The sequence below is a fragment of the Crinia signifera genome, chromosome 7, assembly GCF_055691185.1.
Source record: "Crinia signifera chromosome 7, ASM5569118v1, whole genome shotgun sequence".
In the NCBI taxonomy this organism is placed as follows: domain Eukaryota; kingdom Metazoa; phylum Chordata; class Amphibia; order Anura; family Myobatrachidae; genus Crinia; species Crinia signifera.
Genome location: NC_139223.1, coordinates 161,531,213 through 161,545,393, shown reverse-complemented (window position 1 = coordinate 161,545,393; position 14,181 = coordinate 161,531,213). Strand labels below are relative to the sequence as shown.

The window sequence follows — 14,181 nt, the reverse complement described above, 5'->3', positions numbered from 1 at the left end:
AATGAGTGGAAATTAATGTTATTGAGGTTAATAATAGCGCAGGAGCAAAAAATCCACCAAATTCTGTGATTTTAGCTGTTTGTTTTTAAATACAGATCCAAAACCAAAATCCAAAAGGGTATTTTTGTCAAAACCAATCCAGATCCAAAACACTATGGGAGATACAGATCCAAATCAAACACAAAATACGAAAAGTGGCCGGCGCAAACCCCTAATTGAAAGGAATGGGCTTTTACGGACGTACTCTTTCAATGGTCTATTCATTCATATTATTTTATAAATTATTAAAAGATACAAACAGAAAAAATAACAATCAAATGCATTTCTTCTTTAGTAAATTATTTGATGTGTGAAATAGGTACGTATTTCACATCAAATGGATACGAATGCAACCAGTAGTAACTTAGTAAATATACCCCATTGTATCAGAGAGGACAGTGATTATCATTGTGTGATTCAGGGACCTCAGTGAGGTCATTTACACAAGACAGCAGCCGATTGTGATCTTTCTGATGATGTCACAGTGGCCGGTGGTTCTTGGCCACATTTGCTGCCACCAGTAGGAGCAGGACACTCTCCACCATTAAGGAAAACTGCAGCCTTTAACTAATAACATGGAGACCAGTAGCGCTACCAAGCTGGACCGCCAACGTATAGGGGCAGAAGATGGAGTCAGCAGAGAGGAAGGTACAGTTTGTAAAGTTCATACTCTTCCATTGGGCAAATAATCCCAATTCTTTGGACACCGGATTGTATGTTTCCATACTATTTGCTCCCAAACGCTAATGATAATCATGGATATAATCAACTTGTCTGGATGACAGTTGGTGTCCGTTATCTGCAGCAATACAAGCATATTAGGGCTGGGTACACAGGTAAAGCTATATCTGCCTGATCACTCGCAACTGACCCCACAACCGGGCGGACATGTACATGAGAGGTTACCCTAATATTGTAACACCTTGAAGTCCGACACTAGTCCAGAAATTAGTAAATACACTGGTTTAAAAATATATATATTTTATAATTTAATGATTCTTTATATTGATGAAGCAATTTTATAATAAAAAACAAACACATATTAAACATAATACAATCGGTTGTTTACATATGAAAAGATCTATTTATATATATATATTTAGCCACCTATTCAATATAATTGTGGCACTAAAAATCAATAATAATGAAAATACACAATAAGTTATATGTGTTTGTAAATGACATCATCTGGAGGCTATAAACTTGTCTTCCACTTTAGATAATTCTTTTTGTCCGTATGGACCACATACTGTAAGTAAAAAGCTGCTCCTACTAGGGGCCATATGTATCAAGCTTCAAAAAGTGATAAACAACCAGCCAATCAGCTCCTACCTGCCATATTACAGGCTGGGTTTGAAAAATAACATGTAGAAGCTGATTGGCTGGTTCTTTATCACTCTCTATCACTTTTTGAAGCTTGCTACATCTGGCCCTATGTCCGCAAAGTGGTGACAAATATAATCCAATATGCTGGAACGTCCCTTTATCTAGTTTACCAATGCTGGTAGTGATGATAGTTCATATCAGTGGCAAACGCAGGATTTTTAGAGGGGAGTTTCCAAATGTATTCCAAAGTCTCCCACTCTGCAGCACATTGGAGTAAGTACGGGAGCCTGGGGTCGCGGTAACAGCCCTGATATTGGTCTTTTATACACAAGTGGCATAACACACCCCCCCCCCCCCCCCGTTAAAACACAAGACACCCCCATAGTAATGGCGGGTGTATTCTCTGACCAGTTTCGCTCCTAGTATGGGAGCTTTATAAGAGTGACTTTCACTGGGTCCACCAGAGCCTCTTAAGGGGATGCAGTTAAAATCCCGGTGGTCGGGATCCCGGCGTTCAGAATCCCGACGCCGAAATCCCGACACTTTCTCCCTCCGTGGGTGTCCACAAAACCCCTGGAGGGAGAATAAATTAGCGTGCCGAGCGCAGCGAGCCCGCAAGGGGGGGCGATCCATGTCCCCCCTTGTTGGGATTTCGGCGGTCGGGATTCCGGCATTGGGATTTTGAACGCCGGGATCCCGACCGCCGGGATTTCATATTGAATCCCTCTTAAGGGATGTACACAAGGTGCAATGCATGGGGGATTTTGACTAAGCCCATGGGGGGATTTGGACTATGGTCCCAGTTCAGAACTGATCGCTGGGTTGCAGGATGTAGGAGCGCAGTGATCAGGTAAACCCTGCCGCATTGACCACACTCTCCCTGCCCCTGTGAACGGCTGCGCATGTGGGAAAATTCACCATTGAGTGAGCCTAGACTTACTCTGCGCCGCGATGGCAATGGGGAGAAGGTCGCTGATGACGTCAGTGGCCCTCCCTCCCAACATCCGGGAACACCTGTGATGTGGCATTACACTGAGTTACACTCAGCATTTAGGGTGTCTCGCTCAGGCTGGTGTTAGAGGTCTCCCCTCTTATGGTGCTGGCAGGTATGCACTGGCTGTACACTGTACAGTACAGTGCTGTGTAGCTCCACCCCTTTTCAGACCTCTGGCTGCACTGTAGTGATGAAACTGAAAGTAAACTACAGCTCACTGCAGCAAGGGCTGCTGGGAAAGGTACTTTATTTTCTGGTTCTTCACTACAGTGCACCTGGCTGCTCGCTCCGGCGGACACACACTCCAAGGCAAGCCCACTGCTGCAGTGGGTTGTCCCTCTTTGCCGCTCCTCTCCTTTAAGGAGTACCTCACCCCCCCGCCCCATTCCAACGCTTCTGATTGGTCATACATAGGGGAGGAGGGAAGGGGGGGTGGTTTCTGGTGTCACACGCCCAGGAAGTAACGGTGATCACAGGAGTGAAAGGAGACGCTGTCACTGTGCATGCGCAGGGTGGGGAGGGCGATCCCAGCAAGTGCTGCGCTTATAGGCTATAGCCCCGATCTGTCACTCTATGGGCCTTATTTTGGTTCACTCTTTCTGACAAAATCCTTCTTAGATGGACAAAACCATGTGCACTGCAGGGGGGCAGATGTAAAATGTGCAGAGAGAATTAGATTTGGGTGAGTTATTTTGTTTCTGTGAAGGGAATATACTGGCTGCTTTATATTTACACTGCAATATAGATCTCACTTTGAAGTAAAACCCCACCCAAATCTAATTATATCTGCACAAGTTACATCTGCCCCACCTGCAGTGCACATGGTTTTGCCCATCTAAGAAGGATTTTGTCAGAAAGAGTGAACTAAAATAAGGCCCTATGACTCCGCCAAGTGTTATACACACAGGGCCTTATTCTGGTTAGGTTGGTGAAACGTACGTACGGTCCGTCTCACCGTGTGTTTCCCGTACGCTCGTGGTGAGCGAAAGTCCGCCCACAGAACAGCCGCACACGGACGGTCGCAGACACCGACAATGGGGAGTGGCGTACTCTTGAGCATATGCCACCGTGTACGGACGGATCTCCCTCTTAGCCACCGATACCTGGCATACATCAGAGCGTACGCCAAAGTGCACGGACGGATCTCGTCCGTTTTCACACCGGCACCTTCCGTATGTCTGAGCGTACGCCACAGTCCAAAAACATCATTGTTGCTCTTAGACGTGGTTTATGTGTATTTTTCCTAAGAAAAAACTGGTATGTTTGTGTTACAGTGAAAAAATTGACACATGTTGACTTCTGTGAATTGAGTGTCCTGCCTTTTAAAGTAGAAAAAAATACTTTCTGATTGGGTGTAGATGGTTATAAAATAACTACCTGGACATATATAAGCAGGTTTTAGAATGAATCTTACCTAAAATTAAACCAACCTTTACATGTAGAGAAGTGTAGAAAGATATGCTTCCAATGTGTTTGAGGGCTGTGTGTGGCTTGCAGGTAGTAAAATCATGGTTTTCTCTTAATAGGCTGCAGCATTGCTTATTACATTCAGGTGTAGTAATCAGCGTTAATTAGCAGACCCAGGCGTCCGCTCTCATGCGGTATCTCTAGAGGTGGTCTGGAGCTATCTTTGGCGTCTGCCTGTTTTTGGGCCAAAATGCACGGTGCGTTCGCCGATCAAGGTGGTTGTGGCACCGTGCATTTTGTGTGCACACCCCTGTGTACGCCCAGTTTTCCTCATTATTCCGGCCGCTCCCATAAAAACGCCCCTATGCCGCAGGTTTTTTCGCACGGAGAGACCCGTCCGTGAGCGGTGTGAGGTCGCCGCACTTGCGCATTTCGAAAGATACGCATGCGCAGATGAAAAAAAAAACCGATCCACCCGTATACGGGGCCACCGCACCAAGCAGAATAAACCCCACAGTCACAGAGGGACAGGTCTGGGCTATAATATAGGAGATGATGAGACATAGAACTGTATTGAGCTTTATTTCATTGTATTTTTATGTGTTTTTCTGTAACATTCGAAATGCACAAATTATATGGGTACACTGTATACTTCTTATCACTGCTTCTGCTTCAATAAGATACATTCGAAGAAATAAAACGGAATAATATTGGGGTGTTCTATATAAGTATTTTATTGGTTATTGCTAACTAATACAATGACGATGTATATTTTGTAGGAATTGAGCAAAAGCCAACTTCTGTGGCCCCCGAGAGACATCACAAGGTATACATATGAGGAATGGCGTTGTGTTGTGTACATTGTATGTATGTTGTCTTTGTGTACAGTCCGGCCTTTGTGTTACTGTGCTCATCAGTCCATTCTGGTTTTCTCAGAATGTACCAAACTGTTAATTTGACCGCTCCGAAGGTTCCTGCTGTCTGTAATCTCTTATATATTTGGCTACATCTGTCACTCAAAGTGTGTCTGGAGATATAACCCTGGGTGGAGCCTCTGACTCACATGACAGAGAACCAGCCCAGTGAGCCCACAGACAGTGCCAGACACCCTCTGCCTCTCCATGTTACACAGAAAAGACACAGCTACACACTAGACACACCAGGTGAGCGCGCCACACCTCCATACCTCCCAACATGACCCTCTCCAGGAGGGACAGAATGCTATGTTTGTGGACTTCCATCTTAATTTATGATTGTCATCACCTGTCATTTTAAACAGGGTAATTGATAAGAAAGGTGTTTAAGCACAGGTGATGGTAATCCATAAATTAAGAAGAAAGTCCAGAAACAGAGCAATGTGTCCCTATGTGTCCCTCCTGGAGAGGGTCATATTGGGTATGCACCTCCCTCCCCCCCCCCCCATTCACGGCATCCCCACGATTAAATGGCACATGCAAAACACTGACATGGCTATAGTCGACAATGAAAAAGGTTGACAAGATTTATTTTTCACTTTTTCAATGTTTTCATATTCATTCTCATGTGTCGACATGGACACCAATGAAGTGCCACACTTATGTCAACATTTACATGTGTTGACCTTTCTGTGTTGATTTTTTTCTTGTGGCGATTCGCGGCACCCCCCGCGACCCCCCTTCCGCGATTTGCAGCACACCCCCCGCAATTCGCGGCACCCCCGGTGACTCCCGCGATTCGCGGCCCCACCCCGTGACACCCCCCCCCCCTCCTGCAATTCGCGCCAACCCCCGGGCCCCCCCTCCCGCGGTTCACGGTGCCCCCACGACCCCCCCTACTGCGGTTCACGGTGCCCCCCACGACCCCCCCTACCGCGATTCCCCACCCCTGACTCCCCCTCCTGTCATTGCGGCAACCCCCCGGCCCCGCGACCCACCCTCCCGCGATTCACTGCAACCCCCCGCGCCCCCCCCATCCCACGATTCGCGGCACCCACACCCCCCCCCGCGATCCCCCCTCCCGCAATTCACGGCATCCACCCACGATCCCTCTTCCCGTGATTCGCGGACACCCCTCACCTCCTCCCTCCCCCCCCCACCCCCGCGCGTGATTCACGGCAACCCCAGGATTAAATGGCACATGCAAAACACTGGCATGGCTATGGTCGACAATGAAAAAGGTTGACATGAGTTTTTTAAGATTTATTTTTCTTTTTTTGAATGTTTTCATATTCATTTTCATGTGTCGACATGGACACCGATGAAGTGCCACACTTATGTCAACATTTACATGTGTTGAACTTTCTGTGTTGATTTTTTCTTGTAGCAATTTTTTTCCAGTGACAACTATGAACTATGTGCACGTCAACCTACACATCATCAACCAATTCTTTGTATAATATATAACACCTGTTCTGTTTTACTGTAGGTGTTTTAAGTCAGACCTTTTACTGCTACTATTACTGTTTATGTAAATGCATTCTGAATGACAGCAACATCCTACCATCCTTCTACAAGAATATATAACCAACTAGGTGATTCATCGCGCCCCGCGCACCCCCCTCCCGCGATTCGCAACCCCCCCTCCCACGCTTTGCGGACCCCCGCCCTCTCTCGCAATTCGCCGACACCTGCGCCCCCTCCCTCCCTTGATTCACGGCACCCCCCGCGCCCCTCCCGCAATTCACGGCACCCCTAAGCCCCTCTTTAGTCCCCCGTATACTCACACACCCCTATCACTACCCAGCTTCCTGCTCTCCTGAACCGTAACTTCCACCACTGGGGAGTCGCTGACGCTGTTTTGCCCACATGCCCCTATCATGCCTCATAGCCCAGCCTCCTGCTCTCATGCACCCGAACTCCCACCCAGTAGGAGGAGACACTGACTAAGGGCCACCATCCTGTACTGCCACGCTGGACCCTCACCCACTGGCAGAAGCTGCACAGTATCTCCCACCCTCCTCTTTAGTCCCCCTTATGCCCACACACCCCTATCACTACCCAGCCTCCTGTTTTCCTGTGTCGTGACCTCCGCCAGTGGGGAGCCACTGACTCAGAAACACCCTACTATACTATTGCACACACACACCTAAACAACATGCACACACAGCCCCCCCACACCCACAAATGTCACTGTACCATCCACACTATCAATGTACATCTTACTCTGTAACCGCTTTTTAATTAAACAAAACAATACACACCCCCTTCCACATCATATGCTCTCTATTTAACACATTTCACCTATAACTCAAGTTGCAATACAGGAATCTTTCATACAATTCTAACCATCTTTCTCATATACAAATGTTCACAAATTAAGGGGGCGCAGCCCCTTACGACGGTGTGAAGAGCGCCCGTAGGGCGCGATGAATCACCTAGTATACAGTACTTGCCTACCTTTTTTTTGCCCCGAGAGGATAACAAAATCTCCATGTGAGGGGCGGAGTGGGGGGGGGGTGGGGTGGCTGATTCAAAGCTCCGCCCCCAACCCATACAAACTCTGCAATTTCCAGGTCCACAAGGAGGGGGTGGGGCTAAAATTATGCAATTTGCATCATTTAAGTCCTGCCCCTTCCCGCAGACTTGTGAATTCTGGCATTTCTGCAGGGAGGTGCGGGGCGGGGCTTTGGTGGGCTTGTGGGAGACTTGCCCACCTTCCTGGTGGGCCGGGAGGGGGATGTAATTTTTGGGAGCCTCACGACCATTACAGGAGGGTAGGCATGTATGGTCTGTTGTTTTAAGCCTAGGGATGGCCAGGGGTTCCGGCATCGAGAGCTCCTGTGACTGCAGGTCGTGGGTTCACAGCAGCAGCTTCCAAAGGCAAATACTAATACACATTAAAGCAATCAGCTTCAGAGGTAGAGCTTTTGCCTGCTAAGCTGATTAAGAAATAACACAGGAGTCACCCCCACCGGTCCGTGACACAGCTTTTGGGTGGGATGTAATGAAGTCCAAGTTCCGGCAGAACTCTGACGTTTTTTTTAAAGGGGAAATCATTTACAAGGCAAATCCAAGGCAAGGCCCCTTGCCTTGGATTTGCACGATGAACAGAGGCAACTGCTCCAAATAAACTATCTAGTAGCAAACCTTGCAACGTCATCGCATATGTCATCAAAATAACCCAATGTGGCAATGTCGGCGTTTCTGCAGGCATGCACTGGAGCATGCATGCATAAGTCCTGAAACTGCAACCACATGAGATCGCAGTCTCAGTCCCGGCTGGGGTCAGCGACCGACCTGTGTGTGGGAGTGGTCCTGACAACAGAGGCGTGTCCGGACCACTCGGGGAAGGGTTGTGGTAGCTGCGTGACATCACACGCAGCTGCTGTGACCCAAACCATCGAGCCATGGCCGCCTGTGCCTGACTTCACAGCAAGGTTGAGCAGCCGGTAATGCGGGGAGGGACCCTGCGAGCATGGAGCCCTTGTCTTGTGCTGGGCAGCCCCCACAGCCTGCGAGGATTCACAAAACTACAACCCGCCCTGAATAAGGCCCATTATCCCCTGTCTGTAACATAACTGGCAGTAAGGACCCTCACTGGCACACCTTGGCACCGTACCACCTCTGTCCCACGCTACCTCTACAGCTGGCCTGGGTGTTGGTGTCGTATGTAACGCTAGCTGAATATTCCTGATATTTATTATCTCATCGGGGTGGAATCTCGCTGGACTCCGGGCCTGATTCATATGTACAAATCTGTTACGCCAACTAGCCGGCGTGTGAAACGGAGACAAACCACCACTGAAGGTCACGATGCTCGTTTTTGTGGCTGCCCTCTTAAAAACAAGGTTAAAAAAGTGGAAGCAAGTTACAAGAGATGAGCTATGGAACGATTCACATTGCTTCTATAGATAACCAGATATAACGGGCTATGGGGCCTTATTCTAGTTCACTCTTTCTGACAAAATCCTTCTTAAGGTGTGTACACACGGTCAGAAATGCCGTGCAATGCGAGTCCCGACGCGATCAGATGACATCGGGACACGCATCGCACGGCATGCATGGAGGGGCACAATTTAGACTATATAGTGCAGATCTGCTCTATATAGTCTTGTCTGCCCTCTCTATCTGACAGCCGATTTTCACTCCCACGGGAGCGCGCATCAGCAGCGCATCGGGCTCGCAAGCCCTAAAAAAGCATGCGATATGGCTTCTGATGTTCACTATATCGGCAACATCGGAAGCCATATCGCCCCCTGTGTACACACTATAAGATGGACAAAACCATGTGCACTGCAGGGGGGCAGATGTCAAATGTGCAGAGAGAATTAGATTTGGGTGAGTTATTTGTTTCTGTGCAGAGTAAATACTGGCTGCTTTATTTTTACACTGCAATTAGGGTTACCACCTCATCCCTTTAATTCCGGACACATATTAATTACACAGGTTCTGTGGCTGGCTGACTTCAAGACTCCATTTCACCTGCTTTTCAACTGCCACAGACCCTGTGTAATTAATATGTGTCCGGAATTAAAGGGATGAGGTGGTAACCCTAACTGCAATATAGATCTCACTTTGAAGTAAAACCCCACCTAAATCTAATTCTCTCTGCACAAGTAACATCTGCCCCCCTGCAGTGCACATGGTTTTGTCCATCTAAAGGGGTGTACACACGGGGGCAATCTGTGCTAAGCAATTTTGCTTAGCTATTTTGCTAAGCAATTTCGCTGGTGTCAAGATCTCCCATGAGGAGAGTTTTGTGCTAAGCAATTTCGCTTAAGCCAAAAATTTAAATAGTGGGCGGATTTTCCCAGAGGGGAGGATTCCTTTTCTGAGGGCATAAATTGTGTCAGCCATTTTGAGCCCATTGCATTCATTGCTCTGTGGTGAGTTGAGCTCTGACTTGAATCCCTAAACCGGACTTGTTGTGCTGTGCTGTGCAGCCAATATAACTTGGTAAGCTGAGGCGGGCGGGCGTCCGGCGGTGGCTGTAGATGCAGGCAGCCGCGCGGCAAAATTTGTCTCCCTCAGTCCCTCAGTGATGAGGGGGGAGGGGATAAGTGATGAGGGGGGAGTGGATTCAGGACGCGATCGCGGAAGTGATCGCGTCCTGTACACACACGCAGTCAGACATGCAGATATTCTAAGCAATCTTACTAGATTGCGTCTGCATGCACTGATTTACTAATCTGGCGATCCCGAAGTGCGGGCCCGCGCATCGGGATCGCCCGGAGCATACACACGGTGAGATTTGTGCTTAGTTTCTAAGCAATCTAGTAAGATTGCTTAGAAAATAGCACAGATCGCCCCCGTGTGTACACCCCTTAAGAAGGATTTTGTCAGAAAGAGTGAACTAGAATAAGGCCCAATCACTGACACCACAATAGCGCTGGAGAGGAAGCAGACACAAAACACGAGATGAGACGGACACCTGGGTAGAATAAGAGGCAGGATTATGTCAGGGGACCTCTGGGAGAGGTTGTACCCCGGTGTCCGGGGGTGCACAGCAGTTCCCACACACATGGATTGGGCCTGGGTCTCAGTTACCTTCATATTGATACGTTTATTCCCATTGATGGATCAGTGACAGGTGTGCTGGATAACCACTAGTTTTGCATTTCTAGACCTTGAGAAGCCTTGCTGAGGATATCCGGATAATGTGCAGGGTCTGTAAGATCTTCCGCCAGCGGCTGAGAGGATTCCCTGGATGTCAGCCCATAGCGACAGATTCTGTGGTATCGGTGGAAGACGTAAGCAATATGGCTGCTTTATACTCATGTGAGAGACACCTGAACAGTCAGCGGCAGATCCCGGGGGCACTCTGTGAGGTGCGGGCAGTGTGGCTGTATCTGCGGGAGCCTGATTTACTGCCCTATGCTAATGCCAGTATCCGTTCCTGTAATGCTGTGCGTCTGCAAGCGAAATATCATGAGACACGCCTACTTCCCTGTACACACCCACAATGCTTCCTTGACACGCCCACAAGTCAAGTTGATATTGTGCAATTGATTTGCCGCCACCGCAACTATGGTGCCCACACACTAAAAAAGTCAGGGATCTTAAAATGTGCTCATAAAATTCCCTTGAAATCTTTTGTCTGTCCTGGAGAAAAGATTTCAGGCAAGCGCACGCCTTCACCAAAGATTTATCTTAAGATCCGATGTGCGTTCCTATTGATCTTTTGCTAAATCTTCAGAACTTTCAAGCAGCATGTAAGATCAGAAGATTTAGCAAACGATCCGTGGGATCGCGCAACGCACCTTTACATCCACATCGCTCTTCAATAGTCAGATCCAATGTGGACCCAAAAAGTAGAGAAAAATAAATATTTATTTATCTATTTACATATTCTGTTGTGCTTAATAATTGGAAACAACAGTGATAAATCAAACTGGGTAGAAAGAAACCGACATAGAGGTAGGAGGGCCCTGCTCACAAGCTTACAATCTATAGGGATAATAGGAGGGATACATAAGGATAGAATTCCATAGCATGGCAGTCCCATCAGATTACAGGACAGTCCTGATGGGATGCAATTAGATATGACTGATGTTGGAAGTTGTGTGGGGGCTCTGGAATATGATAAGCTGCCTGAAGAGGTGAGCACTCAGGGAACGCTACTGGAGGATGTGTGGGGGTTCCGGAATATGGTAGGCTGCCTGAAGAGGTGAGTACTCAGGGAACGCTACTGGAGGTTGTTTGTGCGGGGGTCCTTAATATGATAGGCTGCCTGAAGAGGTGAGTACTCAGGGATCGCTACTGGAGGTTGTGTGGGGGTTCCGGAATATGATAGGCTGCCTGAAGAGGTGAGTACTCAGGGAACGCTACTGGAGGTTGTGTGGGGGTTCCGGAATAGGATAAGCTTGCCTGAAGAGGTGAGTTTTCAGGGAATGCTTGAAAGTTTGGAGGCTAGAGGAGAGTGTTCGTGTGCATGGAAGGGCATTCCATAGGATGGGTTCTGCCCAACCAAAAGACCTACAATTGTGAATGGGATCTAGTTAATGAGTGTGGATGAGAGATGCAGATCTTATGCAGAGCGGAGAGGTCGGGTGGGGATATAGTTTGAGATAAGCGAAGAGATATAAGTCGTTGTAGTCAGAGTAATGGCTTTTTTATGTAAGTAGAAGTGTTTTATATTGAATATGGTAAAATTCAGCCAACCGATGGAGGGACTGGCAGAGCGGATCAGCTGACTATGAACGTCTAGCCAGGAAGATCAGCCTAGCAGCAGCATTAAGAATGGATTGTAGTGGTGAGAGTCTTTTCTTAGGAAGACCGGTAAGGAGGCCATTGCAATAATCAATGCGTGATATAATGAGTGCATGGATTAGAGGTTTTGCAGTGTCTTGTGTAAGGTACAGACAAATTTTGGATATGTTTTTTAGATTTATGTCACATGATTTAGAGACCGATTGAATGTGAGGAATGAAGGATAGTTCAGAGTCAAGGATGACCCCTAGGCAGCGAGCTTGTGGGGTAGGATTAATTGTGGTGTTCTCAACAGTGATAGAGATATCAGGTTGGTAATTACTCTTGGCTGGTGGGAATATAATTAACTCTGTTTTGGAAATGTTGAGTTTGACGTGGCGAGAAGACATCCAAGATGAGATGGCAGAAAGACATTCAGAGACAAGGAGCAACAGTGATGGTGACAATTCCGGGGAGGATAGGTAGAATTGAGTATCATCAGCGTACAGGTGATACTGAAATCTGATAGAGCTGATTAGTTTCCCTAGTGAGGAGGTATAGATTGAGAAAAGCAGAGGACCTGAGACTGAGCCTTGTGGTACTCCAACTGACAGAGGTAGTGAGGAGGAGGTAGAATCAAAGAAGCAAACACTGAAAGAGCGATTAGATAGGTAGGAAGAGAACCAAGAAAGGGCTGTGTTCTGAAGACCTAGGGATTGTAGTGTTTGTATGAGAAGAGAGTGGTTGACAGTGTCAAAGGCAGCAGAAAGATCTAGAAGAATAAGTAGTGAGAAATGGCATTTAGATTTAGCAATTACCAGATCATTCACCACTTTAGACAGCGCTGTCTCTGTGGAGTGTTGGGAACAAAAGCCTGACTGAAGCGGGTCTAATAGGTTGTAGGGGTTAAGAAAGTGTGTGAGGCAAGAGTAGGCAAGTCTCTCAAGTAGCTTGGAGAGAAATGGGAGTTGATAGAACGGTAGTTAGAATTAGGTAGAGTTTAAATCAGTTTGTGTTTTTTTCAGAATGGTAGTAATAAGTACAGGATGGGTGTAATAAGTGCAGGATGGAGGTAATAACTTACAGATTTCCCATGCCCTCCCTGCTGTCACTAGCACTCACTGGTGTCCCATGCACTCACTGCTGTCCCTTCATGCAGACAATGGAGGTGATTCTGGTTGGTTTGGACCAGGGGTAGCCAACTCCAGTCCTTGAGAGCTACCAACAGTTCACATTTTCCAGACAACCTAGATGCTGCAAAGGTGTATTTATTACTTGCTGACACATTTTAAAAGACCCACAGGTGGAACTAATCACTTCAATTCTGTGATGAGATCTGGAAAACATTAACTGTTGGTAGCTCTTGAGGACTGGAGTTCGCTACCACTGGTTTGGCCAAAACCATGCTGTACTGCAGGTGGGGCAGATGTAACAGGTGCAGAGAGAGTTAAGGTGCCCACACACTAGAACAATTTATTTTGCAGATTGCCTGAGTTTCTTACCGATAATCGGTCAAAAAAATCGGCCGATGTCTGTCTGCTGCGCGCTCCAGCGGATCTATTGCTAAATCTTCTGAACGTACATGCTGCATGAAAGATCAGAAGATTTAACAAAAGATCCATAGGAACGCACAGGGGATCTTAAAATAAATCTTTATTAAAGATGTGCGCTTGCCTGAAATCTTTTGTCCAGGGCGGAAAAAAGATTTGAAGGCTAATTTATGCGCACATCTTAAGATCGCAGCTCTTTCTAGTGTGGATGAGGTGTTTCTGTGCAGGGTAAATACTGGCTGCTTTATTCTTACACTGAAATTTAGATTTAATTTTGAACACACCCCACCCAAATCTAACGCTCTGCACCTGTTACATCTGCCCCACCTGCAGTACGCATGGTTTTGTCCATTAAAAGAAAGAGGCCACATCTGACACCTAATTTTGCTTTATTTCAGGAAGAGGAGCCAGGCATAATAAGCTTTGACCCTACCCAGTTCAGGACCAGCAAGGTGCCGCATATTTAGCTATTATTGTTCTTTGCTTAATTGATCATGTGCATGATGATAAATATGTGCAAAATATAGATTTCAGCTGTTATTTCCACTGTACGAGAAATGGTGTCTCCCGCTATAATTAGTAGAGGATATTACAGGGGTCATTGATCCCCCTCCTCCAAATGTAGCTCCCATGCATGACCAGATAATCACACGCAGAATCAGTGGCATCACATCAGTTCCCACGGCAGCTTGTTGGCACTGGGGGAACTGTGAGGACAACTGTCCAGGGCCAACACACTGCTGTCAGTGCAGTAGCACCA

General features: G+C 47.2%; 1 protein-coding gene across 5 annotated transcripts in view; it reads left to right on the top strand.

The window, feature by feature from the left end:
• The first annotated feature begins 520 nt into the window (after positions 1–520).
• LOC146020742 (cyclic nucleotide-binding domain-containing protein 2-like) overlaps positions 521–14,181 on the top strand; it is a 34,613-nt gene continuing 20,952 nt past the window's right edge. The window contains exons 1-4 of one of the 5 annotated variants that reach the window (XM_083154150.1): positions 521–687; positions 4,546–4,592; positions 10,308–10,433; positions 13,820–13,873. In XM_083154150.1, the coding sequence (XP_083010276.1) occupies positions 615–687; positions 4,546–4,592; positions 10,308–10,433; positions 13,820–13,873 (300 nt within the window). In that variant the 5' untranslated portion in view covers positions 521–614. Of the gene's footprint in view, positions 688–2,749; positions 2,826–4,545; positions 4,593–10,307; positions 10,434–13,819; positions 13,874–14,181 lie in introns of those variants that run through there. The other 4 variants (XM_083154152.1, XM_083154151.1, XM_083154153.1 and 1 more) reach the window with 4 other exon arrangements.